Here is a 12,860-nt window from a genome sequence, read left to right as displayed (position 1 = left end):
TTGGCTGCTGGGCCCCAGAGCCTTCTCCCCTTTCTGCAGCGGCCTGGGGCCCCCGTCAGTGGTGGGGGAAGGGACCATTTGTATGGGGAGTTTGGGGGTCTGGGTTGACAGTCGTTGTTTTTCCCGTAGCCAGAGTCACAGCGAAGGGAGTTTGCAGAGAAGCTGGAGTCCCTGCTGCACCGGGCCTACCACCTGCAGGAGGAGTTCGGCTCCACCTTCCCCCCTGACGGTGCGCTGCTGGATCTCGGTGAGCTGGCGCTGGAGCGGGCAGGGGCGGCGGTTGAGGGTGGCTGGAATAAACACAGGGCAGAGGTGAGAGAACCAGGGCGTAGTTCCCACAGTGCATCAGACAAACCAGAATCATCCAGTCTAACACCTCAGTGCACGGGAGAGGAAACTGAGGTGGTCCCTTATATGTGTCTGGCTGGCAGGCAGGAGCAGAGCTGGCACAAGGCCCCCAGGAGTCCACAGCCCCACTTTGCCCCTCCCCATGGGAGCAGGACTTGGGCTTGTGTGTCAACATCTCCCTGACATCTCTTCCAGGCCTCTGTTTTGAGCCCTTCCCTACAGGCTCAGCCTGGTGGGTGGGCGGGATGACTCACGTGGAGGTTGAGCCAAAGCAGGCCAAAGGCCCAAGAATGGACATCTGCTGTGGCTCCCTCAAGGTGAAGTGACATCACTGAGAGGGAGTCACAAGTTGTCCAGCCAAACACCAGTGTCCTCTTCGGGCCTGCTGTGTGCCAGACCCTTGTGGCGAATGACACACCCTGGTCCTTCCCTGGGCGCGCTCAGCCCTTGCGGGGGGCATTATTAGACTCCCAGATGTCAGGCTCCCTGGCTCTAGCAGTGGGACACTGGGAACCAGAGAGGCTTGGCTGAGGCTACGCATCCCCTGGCACCTCCCCACGTGCCCTCAACGTGGCTTTGCCCCTTCTGGCCTCCCCACACACATGGCAGAGCGGGCTGCTACAGCCTTCAGGGCTTGTCGCAGATCTGCGGCCTTTGCTTATTTGTCCGACAGACCTTTCCTAAGTGTCCTCAAAGGTCTAGACCCCTCAGCCCTTGAGGGATGGGAATACCCAGTGAGTGGCCCATGGACTCTCTTGAGCCCTTTGTGTCAGTGGCTAAGTTTCAGCTTGTCAAGGAGAAGTGACTTGCTGCGGGCCACACGGCATGACAGTTCTCCCCCTGTAGAGCTCCAGGGCCATCAGGCCTCAGATCTGGTGGTGTGACCCTAGGTGAGTCCCCTTGCCAGCCTAGTGTCTACACCTAATGCTGCCCACCCCTGAGGATGTGTGAGGACTGAAGGAGGCGAATGAGGCAGTGAGCCTGGCGTCTCACACAGACGTGCTCAGCACGTAGGAGCTTTGCCACTGTTGGCACCACGGGCCCCAGACAGAGGCCCCAGGCTTCCTGCAGCTCCGTGTGGGAGTCTCAGCTCTGCCCTCCTGCCGCTCTCCCCAGAGAGGACCCTCATGCTGCCCCTGACCGAGGGCTCACTGCAGCTACGGGCGGATGATGAAGACAGCCTGACCTCGGAGGATTCCTTCTTCTCTGCCACAGAGGTGACGTGGGGGACCAAGCTGGGCGTGGGGTGGGTGCCGGGCCTCTGGCGGAGACCCAGGGGCAAGTGCGAGGTCATGGGAAAGTGAAGGCATTGCCTTCCGTGGTAGCAGAATTTGGCGGTTACTGAGTACTGCTCCTTGGAGACGCGAAGTTGCCAGGGACGGGGAGGCCTGAGAAATGGGGGGTTGTGGGTCCTGTGGGTGAGAACGGAGGTCCCAGCCCTAATGGCTCCAGCACATGCTGCACGCTCCTTTCTGCAGACGCTGTGCCTGCTGCTTGCCACTAATCTCCTGCTGCGAGCATGTGTGTCAGGCATGGTGTCCTTCTCTGGAATGGGAAGACACGGCCAGGTGTCCAGTAGATAGCCCCTTTGGGAAGGGTCCCTGGAGATGGGGATGCTGAGAGCTGGACTCGCACCTGGGCCTCCTGTCTCTTGGGCCAGTGTTCCCTCTGACATTCTCTGTGGGAGGGGCCCTTGCCAGGGACTGATGGCAGGTGCCCTGCCCCATGGGACGCTGCTCATGTAGGTTCCTCTGCACCCTCCCCCAGCTCTTTGAGTCCCTGCAGGTGGGAGGTTACCCAACCCCACTTTCCAGACCCGCTGCCGCCTACGAGGAGGCCCTGCAGCTGGTGAAGGAGGGGAAGGTGCCCTGCCGGACCCTCAGGTGAGTGGGTGTGGGGGCAGGAAGCAGTGGGTGAGCCCTGGCCCCCCTGGGGAGGTGGAGGAGCCAGCAGTGCTCAGTGAGGACTCAGCTGGGGTGAGTTCAGGCTGCTTGGGGGCCATGGCAAGCCGGTGACAGCTCTTGCCCCCACCATGGAGGGTCTGCATGGCCCCTGATAATAACAGTAACAAATTACTATAGTTAATACAATAACAATAGTTAATACCTGTGCTAAGTTCGCAGAGGGGCTCAGCCACAGCAACGCAGTGGACACTGTTCCTAAGCCCAGTGTCGGGAGGTCAAGAACCCGGGCTCTGGGGACAGACGACCTGGATTCTCTCCAGGTTCTGCCAATTTGTCATGTGTGGCTCTGAACAAGTCGCCAGACTTCTCTCAGCCGCAGTTTCCTCATCTGTGGTTATCTCAGGTCTCTTAGCCATCTGCAGTTAACTTGCTGTGTGGTATGAAACTCAGAACTTGGCTTTTTGGTCATGGCTTGCAGATTTAAGTATTTGTGTTTAAAAGTTCACTGACCACGGCCAGGCGTGGTGGCTCATGCCTGTAATCCTAGCACTCTGGGAGGCCGAGGCAGGTGGATCGCTCAAGGTCAGGAGTTCGAGACCAGCCTGAGAAAGAGCGAGACCCTGTCTCTACTAAAAATAGAAGGAAATTATCTGGACAGCTAAAAATATATACATAGAAAAAATTAGCCGGGCATGGTGGCGCATGCCTGTAGTCCCAGCTACTCGGGAGGCTGAGGCAGGAGGATCTCTTGAGCCCAGGAGTTTGAGGTTGCTGTGAGCTAGGCTGACGCCACGGCACTAACTCTAGCCAGGGCAACACAGTGAGACTCTGTCTCAAAAAAAAAAAATTTCATTGACCAAAAATGCCTGAAAGTTCTGGTCGAAGCTGTAGTGATTTGGATAAAGGGGTACCAGAGGGGATGGCATCCCTGCCTGGGGGCTCTGTCACCCAGGAACAATTTGGCCATTCGGTCCTTTGCCAGTGAAGGTTTAGGGCTGGTCATGGCCTCAAGGAGCCCTTGGTCGGCCTGCCCCGTGACCAGACCTGTCCCTGACGCCCTGCTGACACGTCCTCAGGGCGTCCTCAGGGCATCCAGTCGGCCTCGTCCTTTGGCTTGCGGGAGACGGAGGCCTTGAGGGAGGCAGGTGCCAGCCAGAGGTCACACTGCTGGGCAGACAGGTCCGGGGCTGGGGCCAGAGCCTCCTACTTCCCCACCCAGGGCGCCACCTGACGCCATGCGGCATTGCTGGGCAGGGACCCATGGTGTGACGCTATCTGTCCTTCCCTCAGGACGGAGCTGCTGGGCTGCTACAGTGACCAGGACTTTCTGGCCAAGCTGCATTGCGTGCGGCAGGCCTTTGAGGTGGGTGTGGTCCAGGAGCCCCTGGGGCGGAGGGAGCCGGGGATGAAGGGCTGTCAGGCTGGCCACAACCGTGGCACATGTACTTGGCTTTCTTGTCTCCAGCCGGGCCTGCTCCCACACCGGGCTCCTCAGTGGTGGATGGGGTCCCCTACCCAGCCCATCATGCTGCCCTGTCCATGGGCTTTGGGGGACTGCCGTGCCCGGCAGCTCACTCCCCTCCCTTCCTCATTCCTTAGGGGCTTCTGGAAGACAAGAGTAACCAGCTTTTCTTCGGGAAGGTTGGCCGGCAGATGGTGACAGGCCTGATGACCAAGGCTGAGAAGGTAGCAGAGGTGGTGGGGGCAGGGCCCAATTATGAAATGCAAACCGCAGAAGGTCCCCCGAACCCTACCTGCCAGAGGTGGCCGCTGTCCGCGGTCTGATATGTGTTCCTCCTACCCCATTCTGTAGACTCCAGCCCTTGAACATTGTTATCAAAAGTCCAAACCTCTGTGCCCTCCTTTCTATCCCACCGCTTTGCTTTGTGGCATGACATTGTATCTCCTCCGTCTGTCCATGTCGGTACAAGGAGTTGCTCTTACTGACTGCGCAGGATTCCGTGGTGTGGAAGACGTCAGGTTATTTATCCGGTTCCCTGATGGGTGGACATCTGGGCTGGGTCTGATTTTTAACCATCACAGACGTCACTGCTGTAATGGCCTTCACACAGCTCTTTAGGTCCTCGTGAGGTTTTCTGTGGGCCGAGCCTGGACGTGGCGGGTCTTGCCAGCTGGCCGTCTGAAAGGCCGTAACAACGCACGGCCCGCCAGCGGTGTGAGAGCGTTTCCTCACATCTTGGCCGATACCAGCTATTAGGAACCTTTTGAATCTTTCTTATTTTATCCACTGCTTTATGGTTCTTATCGTTGGTGAGGTTGAATCATTTTTCATGTTTCTTGACTACTTGTGTTTTTTTTTTTTCTTTAACAAGTTTGAGTGAAGCTTTTGAACATCCCTTTCCCCTCTGAATCCTTTCTCCTCTCATGCTGGTTGTAAAACACACGTATGACTCTTCATCCAGCTGCTTGAAGCCCTCCCTCGCTCCTGCTGCCCTTGGTGTAAAGTCTGAGCTTTGCCCCATCCGACTGAAGGGCGCGGGGCTTCTAGTGCACTCCAGACCTGCTGATCTGGCCTTTGCGTGTGCTGGTCTCCACCCGCCACACTGCTCCGCAATCCCTCTTTCTTTGTAAGGACGGCTGTAGCGTGACCTACACATAGAAGAGAGTATAGAAAACTATCTGTAGGATTTAATGAATGAAAAGACAAACCGTGTGTCCCCAGCACCCAGGTTAGGAAGTGGAGCATACACCGGAATCTCGAAGGGTCCCCAACGACCCTCCCTCTCCCTCCTCCTTGGTCACTTGCCCGCCGAGTGCCCGGCGGCCGTTGCCTTCCCCCGGAGGTCTTCACCTGACTCATCCCCTGAGGCCCGAGAGCCGTTGGGCTCACCCTGCGTCCCACCCTGCCTGGGTTGCCCTGTCCATCTCCCGGTCCCTTCCTGAGCTCTGTGAGGGCCAGGACCAGAGTTGTCCTGGCACAGGTGTGTGGCCAGTCCAGGGCCCAGCACGGGGCAGCTGCTCCAGAAACATTATTCTCCCAGCCGCTGCCATTTCCCTAGCCGTGAGCTGGGTGCTTTGCTCGCGGTTCTCTACCTCCAGGAGCTCATCGGAGCCTCACTGCAGTCTCCACTTGGCAGATGAGGAAGCCGAGCCTGGAGAGGGAAAAGGGCCATCCGGGTCGCTAAGCAAGTGACGGGTGGAGCCGGGATTGGAAGCCAGTTCGGCCTGACCCAGCCTGGGCCCTTGGCCTGGCGTCTGTGGGCCTCCCCAGTAGGATCAGCGAGTGAGCAAGGGAAGGAGGGTGAAGGTGGCAACAGGGGCTGAAGAGCTGGGCCTGCTCTCCAGGGCACTCCCCTCTCCAGCCTCCGCCCCAGCGTAGGACTCAGTTTTATTAAAAAATGAAAGAGGCTGTTTAGCAGCTCCTGAGTGCCAGAGCCTGCACTGAGCCCCGGGACTGGAGCAGCAGCTGATGTGGCCCGATCAGGGCTTGCCAGGCAGGCGGAGCTGGGGCCGGGCCCTGGTCTGGGAAGATGCAGGCCCTGTGGGAAGTGACCAGGCTCTGGGGCTATAGCATTGGGTCACACTCTCGCTTTGTCCTGAAACCCCTGCAACTCTCTCTGTGTAAATGGGTGTGCCCCGGGGATGTTGTGAGATGATGTCAGGGGCCAGCCCTTATCTTCATAGTTGTCACTGTTTACAGATGAGGAGACTGAGGCTCAGGCAGTTTAAAGGGACAGCTCAAGTCATCCCAGCAAATTTTCCTTAAAACTTAGTGAAAATAGGCCAGGCGAGGTAGCTCACACCTCTAATCCCAGTATTTTGGGGGGCTGAGGCAGGAGGATTGCATGAGGCCAGGAGTTTGAGGTTGCTGTGAGCTATCATGACGCACTACTGCACCTGGCAACAGTGAGATCTTGTCTCAAAAAGAAAAGAAAAAAATAGGAAAACACCTTAATGAAAATAATTTTTTTTTTTGGTTTTTTAACTTTATTTGATATATCTGACAATCAGTGGTTAGTTCTCATCCACGTTGACTGTCTGTAGATTTTTGAAAGTGGTAACAGGTACATAGGTAACCAAAGTATAGAGCTTGTTTGGTGAATCTGCATCCTTATTATGTTTTCTGGACAACCGCACACGGATCCCATATGGGACATTCCTTATTCCTTTGGCCCAGACAGCTTTGTTGAGCCTGGTATCAGTGCGCGCATCTGGAGTTCCCATCTACTTCACGGCAAATTTCCTGATCTCTTTGAGTGCCCAAGAGGCACGCTTCTTGAAGCGCACTCCATGGATGCGCTTGTGAATGTTGATGGTGTATTCTTGGGTCACCACTTCGTTGATGGCAGAATGGCCCTTCTTTTTCTCGCCACCCTTCTTTGTGGGAGCCATTGTGCTCGGCCCAAGTCGGAAAGGAGGAGCGTGAGGGATTGTGGGAGAAGGAAAGCAGAGGTCCTGAAAATAATTTTTAAAGAAAGATTATAAAATTATGCATACTCATTATAGAAAAAACTAAGACCATACAAAAAATCCAAAAGAACAAAAGAAAAGTAGTTCCTGCTGCCACCCTGTTCACATTCTGGTGAATATCCATTTGCGTCTCCTCTGCCTCTAGTGCTTCATAAAAAGCATCAACCTGCCCGTGCTGTTCTGTGTCAGCTCCACCCTGCCTGGCTCTCGGGAACATCACTGATCTCCCAGAGCCTCAGTATTTCTACCTGGAGAGTGGGCATAATAGTGGAACTCCGTCACGGGGCTGTAAGAATGCAGTGAGTCAGTGCGTACTCAGCACAGATCCTGACACTCACTGCTTTTCCGAGTCCATGAATGCAGACCCACGTCTGCGAATTGTGTCATGGGCCCCAGCTGTCTCTCAGGGTCCCACTGAGTGAAGAACAGTGCAGGACTGTGCAAAGAGTCTTGCTTAGCAGCAGCAGTCAAGCAATCACATGCATTTTTTTTTTTTTTTTTTTTTTTGAGACAGGGCCTCACTCTGTGTCCAGGCTGCAGTGCAGTGGCATGATCACGGCTTACTGTAACCTCCAACTCCTGGGCCCAAGCAATCCTCCTGCCTCAGCCTCCCAAGTAGCTGGGATTACAGGCATGTGCCACCATGCCTGGCTAATTTTTAAAATTTTTTCCGGAGATGGGTTCTTGCTTTGTTACCCAGGCTGGTCTTGAGCTCCTGGGCTCACATGATCCTCTGCCTCAGCCTCTGGAAGTGCTGGGATTACAGGTATGGGCCAGCGCACCCGGCCCTCATGCACTATTGAATGCTCAGGGGCAAGGACTGGACTGATTGCATTACATTTGTGAGCTCATCAGCTCCCCCAGAATGGCATTATGAGGGTGGGGCTGTAGCTTCTCCCATTTCACCACTGAGGCCCAAGGTCACAGAGATTTGAATCTTTGGCTGCCTGACTCTAAACCTCACGTTCTCATGCATCCCTCCAAAGTGAGATCTCCTGGAAGACAGTCGGTGCTCCATACGTAGCCAGCCTGGGACATGGCTGGGTTCCCTGGCTCTCTGGAGACGCTCATCGTGGTGGGCAGGAGACGCTTGCCTGCCCCATTTTCTCTGTGGCTGCTGGGGTGGGGCCCAGCCGTGTGTTGCTTGTCCGCCACCCACAGGCTAGCCTCTTCCTGTGGATCTTGTGCAGCTGGGTCTTAGGGCCTCTCCTGTGACCAGGACAGGCTGTATTTCTCCCCACAGAGCCCCAAGGGCTTCCTGGAGAGCTATGAGGAGATGCTGAGCTACGCCCTGCGGCCTGAGACCTGGGCTACCACGCGGCTGGAGCTGGAGGGCCGCGGGGTGAGTTGGTTTGTGCAGAACCCTGCTGTCCTGGGCTCCCTGCACGTGAGATTGTTGAGCAGGGATGGGGCTCCCGTGCTGAGCTCCACCTCAGTTCTGAGCAGCGGAGAGGGCTCTATTGCTGCTCCAGGCGCCTGGTTCCTGCCCTGGCCCAGGGCCAGGCTGGGGAAATGCTCCACCCCCGGCCCTCAGTCTCCCCACCCCTGCCCCATAGCGCCCCGCAGCACAGGCGTCCCACCTCTTGCAGGTGGTGTGCATGAGCTTCTTCGACATTGTGCTCGACTTCATCCTCATGGATGCCTTCGAGGACCTGGAGAATCCCCCGTCCTCGGTGCTCGCTGTTCTGAGGAACCGCTGGCTGTCGGATAGCTTCAAGGAGACGGTGGGTCACCGTCCCGATCCCAGACATGCATGCACATGTGACCCTGCGTGCTCGCCTGGCCCCGCTCCCCCATCCCTAGCTCTGGCACTAGGGCTGCCCCCCAACCCAGCTGGGGCTACTGGGCCTGGGGGACGGGCTCCTGCTCTGGACAGGCCACCAGGGTGCTCTGTTGCTGCCCTCAGCCCTGGTTTAGAACCAACACAATGGTTTGCATTTTCTTCTTCCCAACGAAGGGGGGTTTCCCCTCATCCTGTGCTGGTATTAATTCTATTCAATTTTAATGCATCCTATTAAGTTAAGTTAAAATAGGGAAACACAGAACAAAAAGTCAGGCAAAGAGCAGGAGAGAGCCCAGTGCAGGGCCCCCAGGGCACGCTGGGATACTCAGCAGCCACGCTGTGCAGCCAGGGCAGGGCTTCTGCTGGGCGGGAGTTTACAGGTGGTGTGCACTGCTCCCCACAACCTCCAAATGAGGTGGGAGTGCTGTGTCGTGGCCATTTTACAGAGGAGGAAACTGAGGCTCAGGGAAGATCCATGGCTAGTCCAGGGACACACAGCAGTGAGGGTTAGAGTCGAGATTCAAATTTTGGGGAGGGAAGCAGCAGAGCTCAGACACCAGCCCCATCTTCCTGCTGGGGGCTGAGCTGGGGAGAAGGGCTTGGTCCTGGGCTGGCGGAGGGGGAGGGGCCGTGGGCCTATCCTGTGCTGACACCCAGGGTGGGGGCCCATCTTTGTTTTAGGCTCTGGCCACTGCTTGCTGGTCTGTCCTGAAAGCCAAGAGGAGGCTGCTGATGGTGAGTGGCCTTGCTCAGCCCGGCCTGCGGCACCTTTGATCACTCACGGCAGGGCCGCCTGACCCGCCTCTCCCTTGGCCAGGAGCTCCCCCCACGCCCAGCACAGGAGGAGGCTGTTGGGAAACGCCTGAGGAGTCAGAATAGGGGAAAGCGCATCCTCCGATGGAGGAGGAAGAGGAGGGAGGAAGGAGAGGAGGGAGGAGGGGCATGGGCTTGGGGTGGAGGTGTCTGGCTGGGCAGCACGATGCCTCTGGGCAGGCAGAGACCACCCCTCCTCCCTTTGCCCTTCCGCTCCGCTTGCTGCTATCTGTGCTCCCAGGCAGCCATGGCTGCACTATCTGGGCTGTGCAGCTGCCGCCGCTACCCTGTGCTCCAGGCACTTCCTGCTGAGCCCACCATCGTCTCCTAGTGCTCACTGCAGCCCTGGGGTTACCCTGTTTGCAGACGTGAAAACAGGGCCTTTGAATTGAGTCATTGCCCAGGGTCATCGTGCAAGAATGTGAACCAGCAGAGTCCACCTCCAAAACCTCCCCTTTACATGACCCCCAGAGCCTGACGGCCCTCACCCTCTCCAGGCCGCAGCTGGTCCCTTAGCCTTGCCACCCACCGCAGGTGCCTGATGGCTTCATCTCCCATTTCTACTCCGTATCGGAGCACGTGAGCCCTGTCCTAGCCTTTGGCTTCCTTGGACCCAAGCCCCAGCTCGCTGAAGTCTGTGCTTTCTTCAAGGTAAACTCCCATTCTTCCCAGCCCTGCCCTGTCCTGGGCACGGGAGCCCTGGCAGATGCCAGGAGTGCAGTGGGGGCCCAGGTGGGCCCAGGGGAAGCCCCGGGAGGGGAGGAGTCTGAGGATGGGTTGGGGCTCTGAGGGTCTGGGGGATTTTACGGGGCAACAGGGGCTTGGGCTAGGCCCAATGCTAGCCCTGTACCCCCAGCACCAGATTGTGCAGTACCTGAGGGACATGTTCGACCTGGACAACGTGCGCTACACGTCGGTGCCGGCACTGGCAGACGACATCTTGCAGCTGTCCCGGCGCCGCAGCGAGATCCTGCTGGGCTACTTGGGGGCCCCGGTGGCCAGCAGCATTGGCCTGAATGGGGCGCTGCCCCGAGAGAACGGGCTCCTGGGGGAGATGCAGTAGAGGAGCACAGAGAAGGCTGCCTCCCTTCTTTTGGGGTGGCATCCAGCTGCAGTGGCCAAGGGCACTTGTCCTGACCTTGTCTCGACCCCCATCATCTGGGAAGCCCCAAGGCCCAGGGGACGAATTTCCGTTGAGAGGCATGGAGCCCCTAGGGGCCTGCCTGACTGCCCTCAGCGGTCCCTGGGGAGGCAGAGGCCGGGCCAGTGGCCAGCAGGGCCTGAGGGAGAGGAAGGTGTTGTGGAGAATTGAGGCGCAGGCAGAGCTGGGATGCCCTGGGTGCGGGACCCAGCCCGTCGCTTCCCATCACCTCAGGGCTGCTGAAGAGGGGCCCGGGAGGGTGGAGGCGAAGGATGGGGCCAGAGCTCCGGTGAAGGCCTTGGTGTCCCGAGCTAGAAACCACCCTCGGCTGCACAGCCTCAGAATCCAGGGACCCGGCTCACCAGTCTTGGTGGCCTCCCCACCCCGGCCACCTCCCTAGAGAGTTTGCAAGTCCAGAGACGCAGAATGGGGGGCGCTTTAGTAGGCAGCAGGCCTGGGCCATCCCGAGGTGGGACAGAGGTGGGCCTTTTCCCTGTGCTCATGTCTGCTCAGGGACTGGGCCCTTGACAAACCCAAGCACCAAACCAGGACGCTGTCCTTCAAACAGTCCCTCACCCTGCCAAAGACTGTCATTTCCTCTCCCACCTCTGCCACCACCAAAGATGAGAGGAGGTGGGGTGGGCGCGCCCGTCCCCTTCCACCTCCCTCTGTGAGCCCAGAACTCCCTGGACGGTGCTAGGCTCTGAGCTGGGGGCTCTGACCAGGGGTCACTCAGGCCAGGGACCACGTTGGGGAGGTCAGAGGATGTATGTGGCTGGACCAGCTCCCCGACCTTCAGTAGGACAAGAAACTTTGCCTGGCACTTTGCCTTCAGCGCACAAATGCTCTCGGAACTGTGCAGGGGTGTGGAGCCTCTGCTGGTCCTGCTGACGGAGTCCGGTTAGCATTTGTCCCCGCAGCCATGTCCCCACGCCACAGGGTTCCCATCAGCCCTTGCAGACTCACTCCTCTTAGAGGGTTTTCACCCGAGCTGGGAAGTTTTATTTATTGCCTTAACACTTTATTTTGAGATTCTGCCCCTCTCCAGGTTGAGACCTGCAGGAGAAACAGACTCCCCGTCACGGCTCTCCGTACTCTGGAGTTAGCGGGCAGGCTCCTCGCACCTCAGTCCCTCTGCCCCGAATGGGAAAGGGGTCCCAGGGGTGAGAGGGTGGGCACACCAGGGGAGGGGGTGAGGGGTGATGCTGGGTGTGGCTCATCATCTTGGGGCCAGGTGCCCAGGCCACAGGACCCATGGGCACCTCCAAGTCCAGTGCCCAGAGGGAGCAGCCTCCTGAGCAGTAGGGACCCCATACCCTCCTCCCCTCCATCCGGACATTCCGTTCATTTGCACTTACCCCACGCTGTGAATGTAATACTGGGCCTGGGCCTGGCCCACCCTGATTTGCTCCCGAATCGCACAGAAGTGGCATTTTTGTCTTGTCCTTGTTTACACGTCATGCACTACCTGCAGCACTCGATTTGTTGCAGCTTCCACCTTTTGTACGATAGAGCGTGTGCATCAGCTGTGAGTCAAATAAATGATTTGAACAATTACCTTCCATTTGGCCATGTTGTTGGTTATGTGGGTGGCCGTTTGCTTCTGGGCCAGAGCAGGGGACTTGTTCTCTGGGGTGCAGAGGGTGGAGGCTCCAGGAGGACAAAGGTCAGGAGGAGCCTGGTGGGGGCTGAGCCCACCTGGCAGCCTGACAGGGTCCTCGTGTTGCTAGGCAGGGAGGCCCTGGTGGTGGGGGTGTAAGAGGGGGAGTGGCCAGCGCTGCACTCAGGGGCACAGATACAAGGTGGGCAGCCTGGGTGTGGATCCAGCCCAGGCACCACCTTAGGGACATTGCTTCTCTCTGGGCTTCAGTTTCCACATCTGTAGGCATTGGACCAGGCCAGGGGTACGGATTCACAGGCCTAAAGGCTGTTACTGTAACCGCCTGAGCCGTGAGAGCCAGGGAGAGAAGCCGGCACAGGTGGGAGTGAGCAGGTCCAAGCCTGCCCAGTCTTCAGATGTCTTCATGGGCAGTTGGAAAGCACAAGTTTTATTTGAAAGGTCATTAAAGAGAACTGTTTCAAATGTACAGAAAAGTTGGAAAAAACCATATAAAGAACACCCATAAAACCAATACCTCCAGTCAGCAATTAACATTTTGTCATATTTATTTCACACATTTCTTTTCCAAAATGTTTTAGAGAAGTTTTAGACATGTATTTCACCCCTAAACCCTTAAGCAAGCAGATGTTAAAAATAAGGTAGTTCTCTGGAATAACCACAATACCATGATCACACCTAAAGAAACCATCAGGCATTCTCTAATGTCTTTGCTGGGATTCTGAAAAGAGCTTTTTCCAATCAACTGGGGATGGATTCCAGTGCCACCTAAAAAAGATAAATGCTCGAATCTTTACTGATTGATTTAGAGATGTGAACTAA

At 57.1% G+C, this 12,860-nt stretch overlaps 1 protein-coding gene and 1 pseudogene across 2 annotated transcripts in view; one reads left to right on the top strand and one right to left on the bottom strand.

The window, feature by feature from the left end:
- FAM73B (family with sequence similarity 73, member B) overlaps window positions 1-11,929 on the top strand; it is a 25,069-nt gene extending 13,140 nt beyond the window's left edge. Inside the window, exons 7-16 of the mRNA XM_012639795.1 lie at window positions 130-247; window positions 1,465-1,565; window positions 2,116-2,231; window positions 3,543-3,615; window positions 3,852-3,938; window positions 7,927-8,025; window positions 8,273-8,407; window positions 9,148-9,201; window positions 9,814-9,930; window positions 10,136-11,929. Coding sequence (XP_012495249.1) covers window positions 130-247; window positions 1,465-1,565; window positions 2,116-2,231; window positions 3,543-3,615; window positions 3,852-3,938; window positions 7,927-8,025; window positions 8,273-8,407; window positions 9,148-9,201; window positions 9,814-9,930; window positions 10,136-10,342 — 1,107 coding nt within the window. The 3' untranslated portion in view covers window positions 10,343-11,929. The remainder of the gene's footprint in view (window positions 1-129; window positions 248-1,464; window positions 1,566-2,115; window positions 2,232-3,542; window positions 3,616-3,851; window positions 3,939-7,926; window positions 8,026-8,272; window positions 8,408-9,147; window positions 9,202-9,813; window positions 9,931-10,135) is intronic.
- Window positions 6,192-6,644, bottom strand: LOC105806617 (annotated as a pseudogene). The gene has a single exon (XR_001137279.1). The product of XR_001137279.1 is annotated as a 60S ribosomal protein L31 pseudogene (transcript).
- Window positions 11,930-12,860: the final 931 nt, after the last annotated feature.

This window comes from Propithecus coquereli, unplaced genomic scaffold, assembly GCF_000956105.1.
Source record: "Propithecus coquereli isolate 6110/MARCELLA unplaced genomic scaffold, Pcoq_1.0 Scaffold142, whole genome shotgun sequence".
Lineage (NCBI taxonomy): Eukaryota > Metazoa > Chordata > Mammalia > Primates > Indriidae > Propithecus > Propithecus coquereli.
The sequence above is the reverse complement of the archived record's forward strand: the minus strand, read 5'-3'. Positions and strand labels throughout refer to the sequence as shown.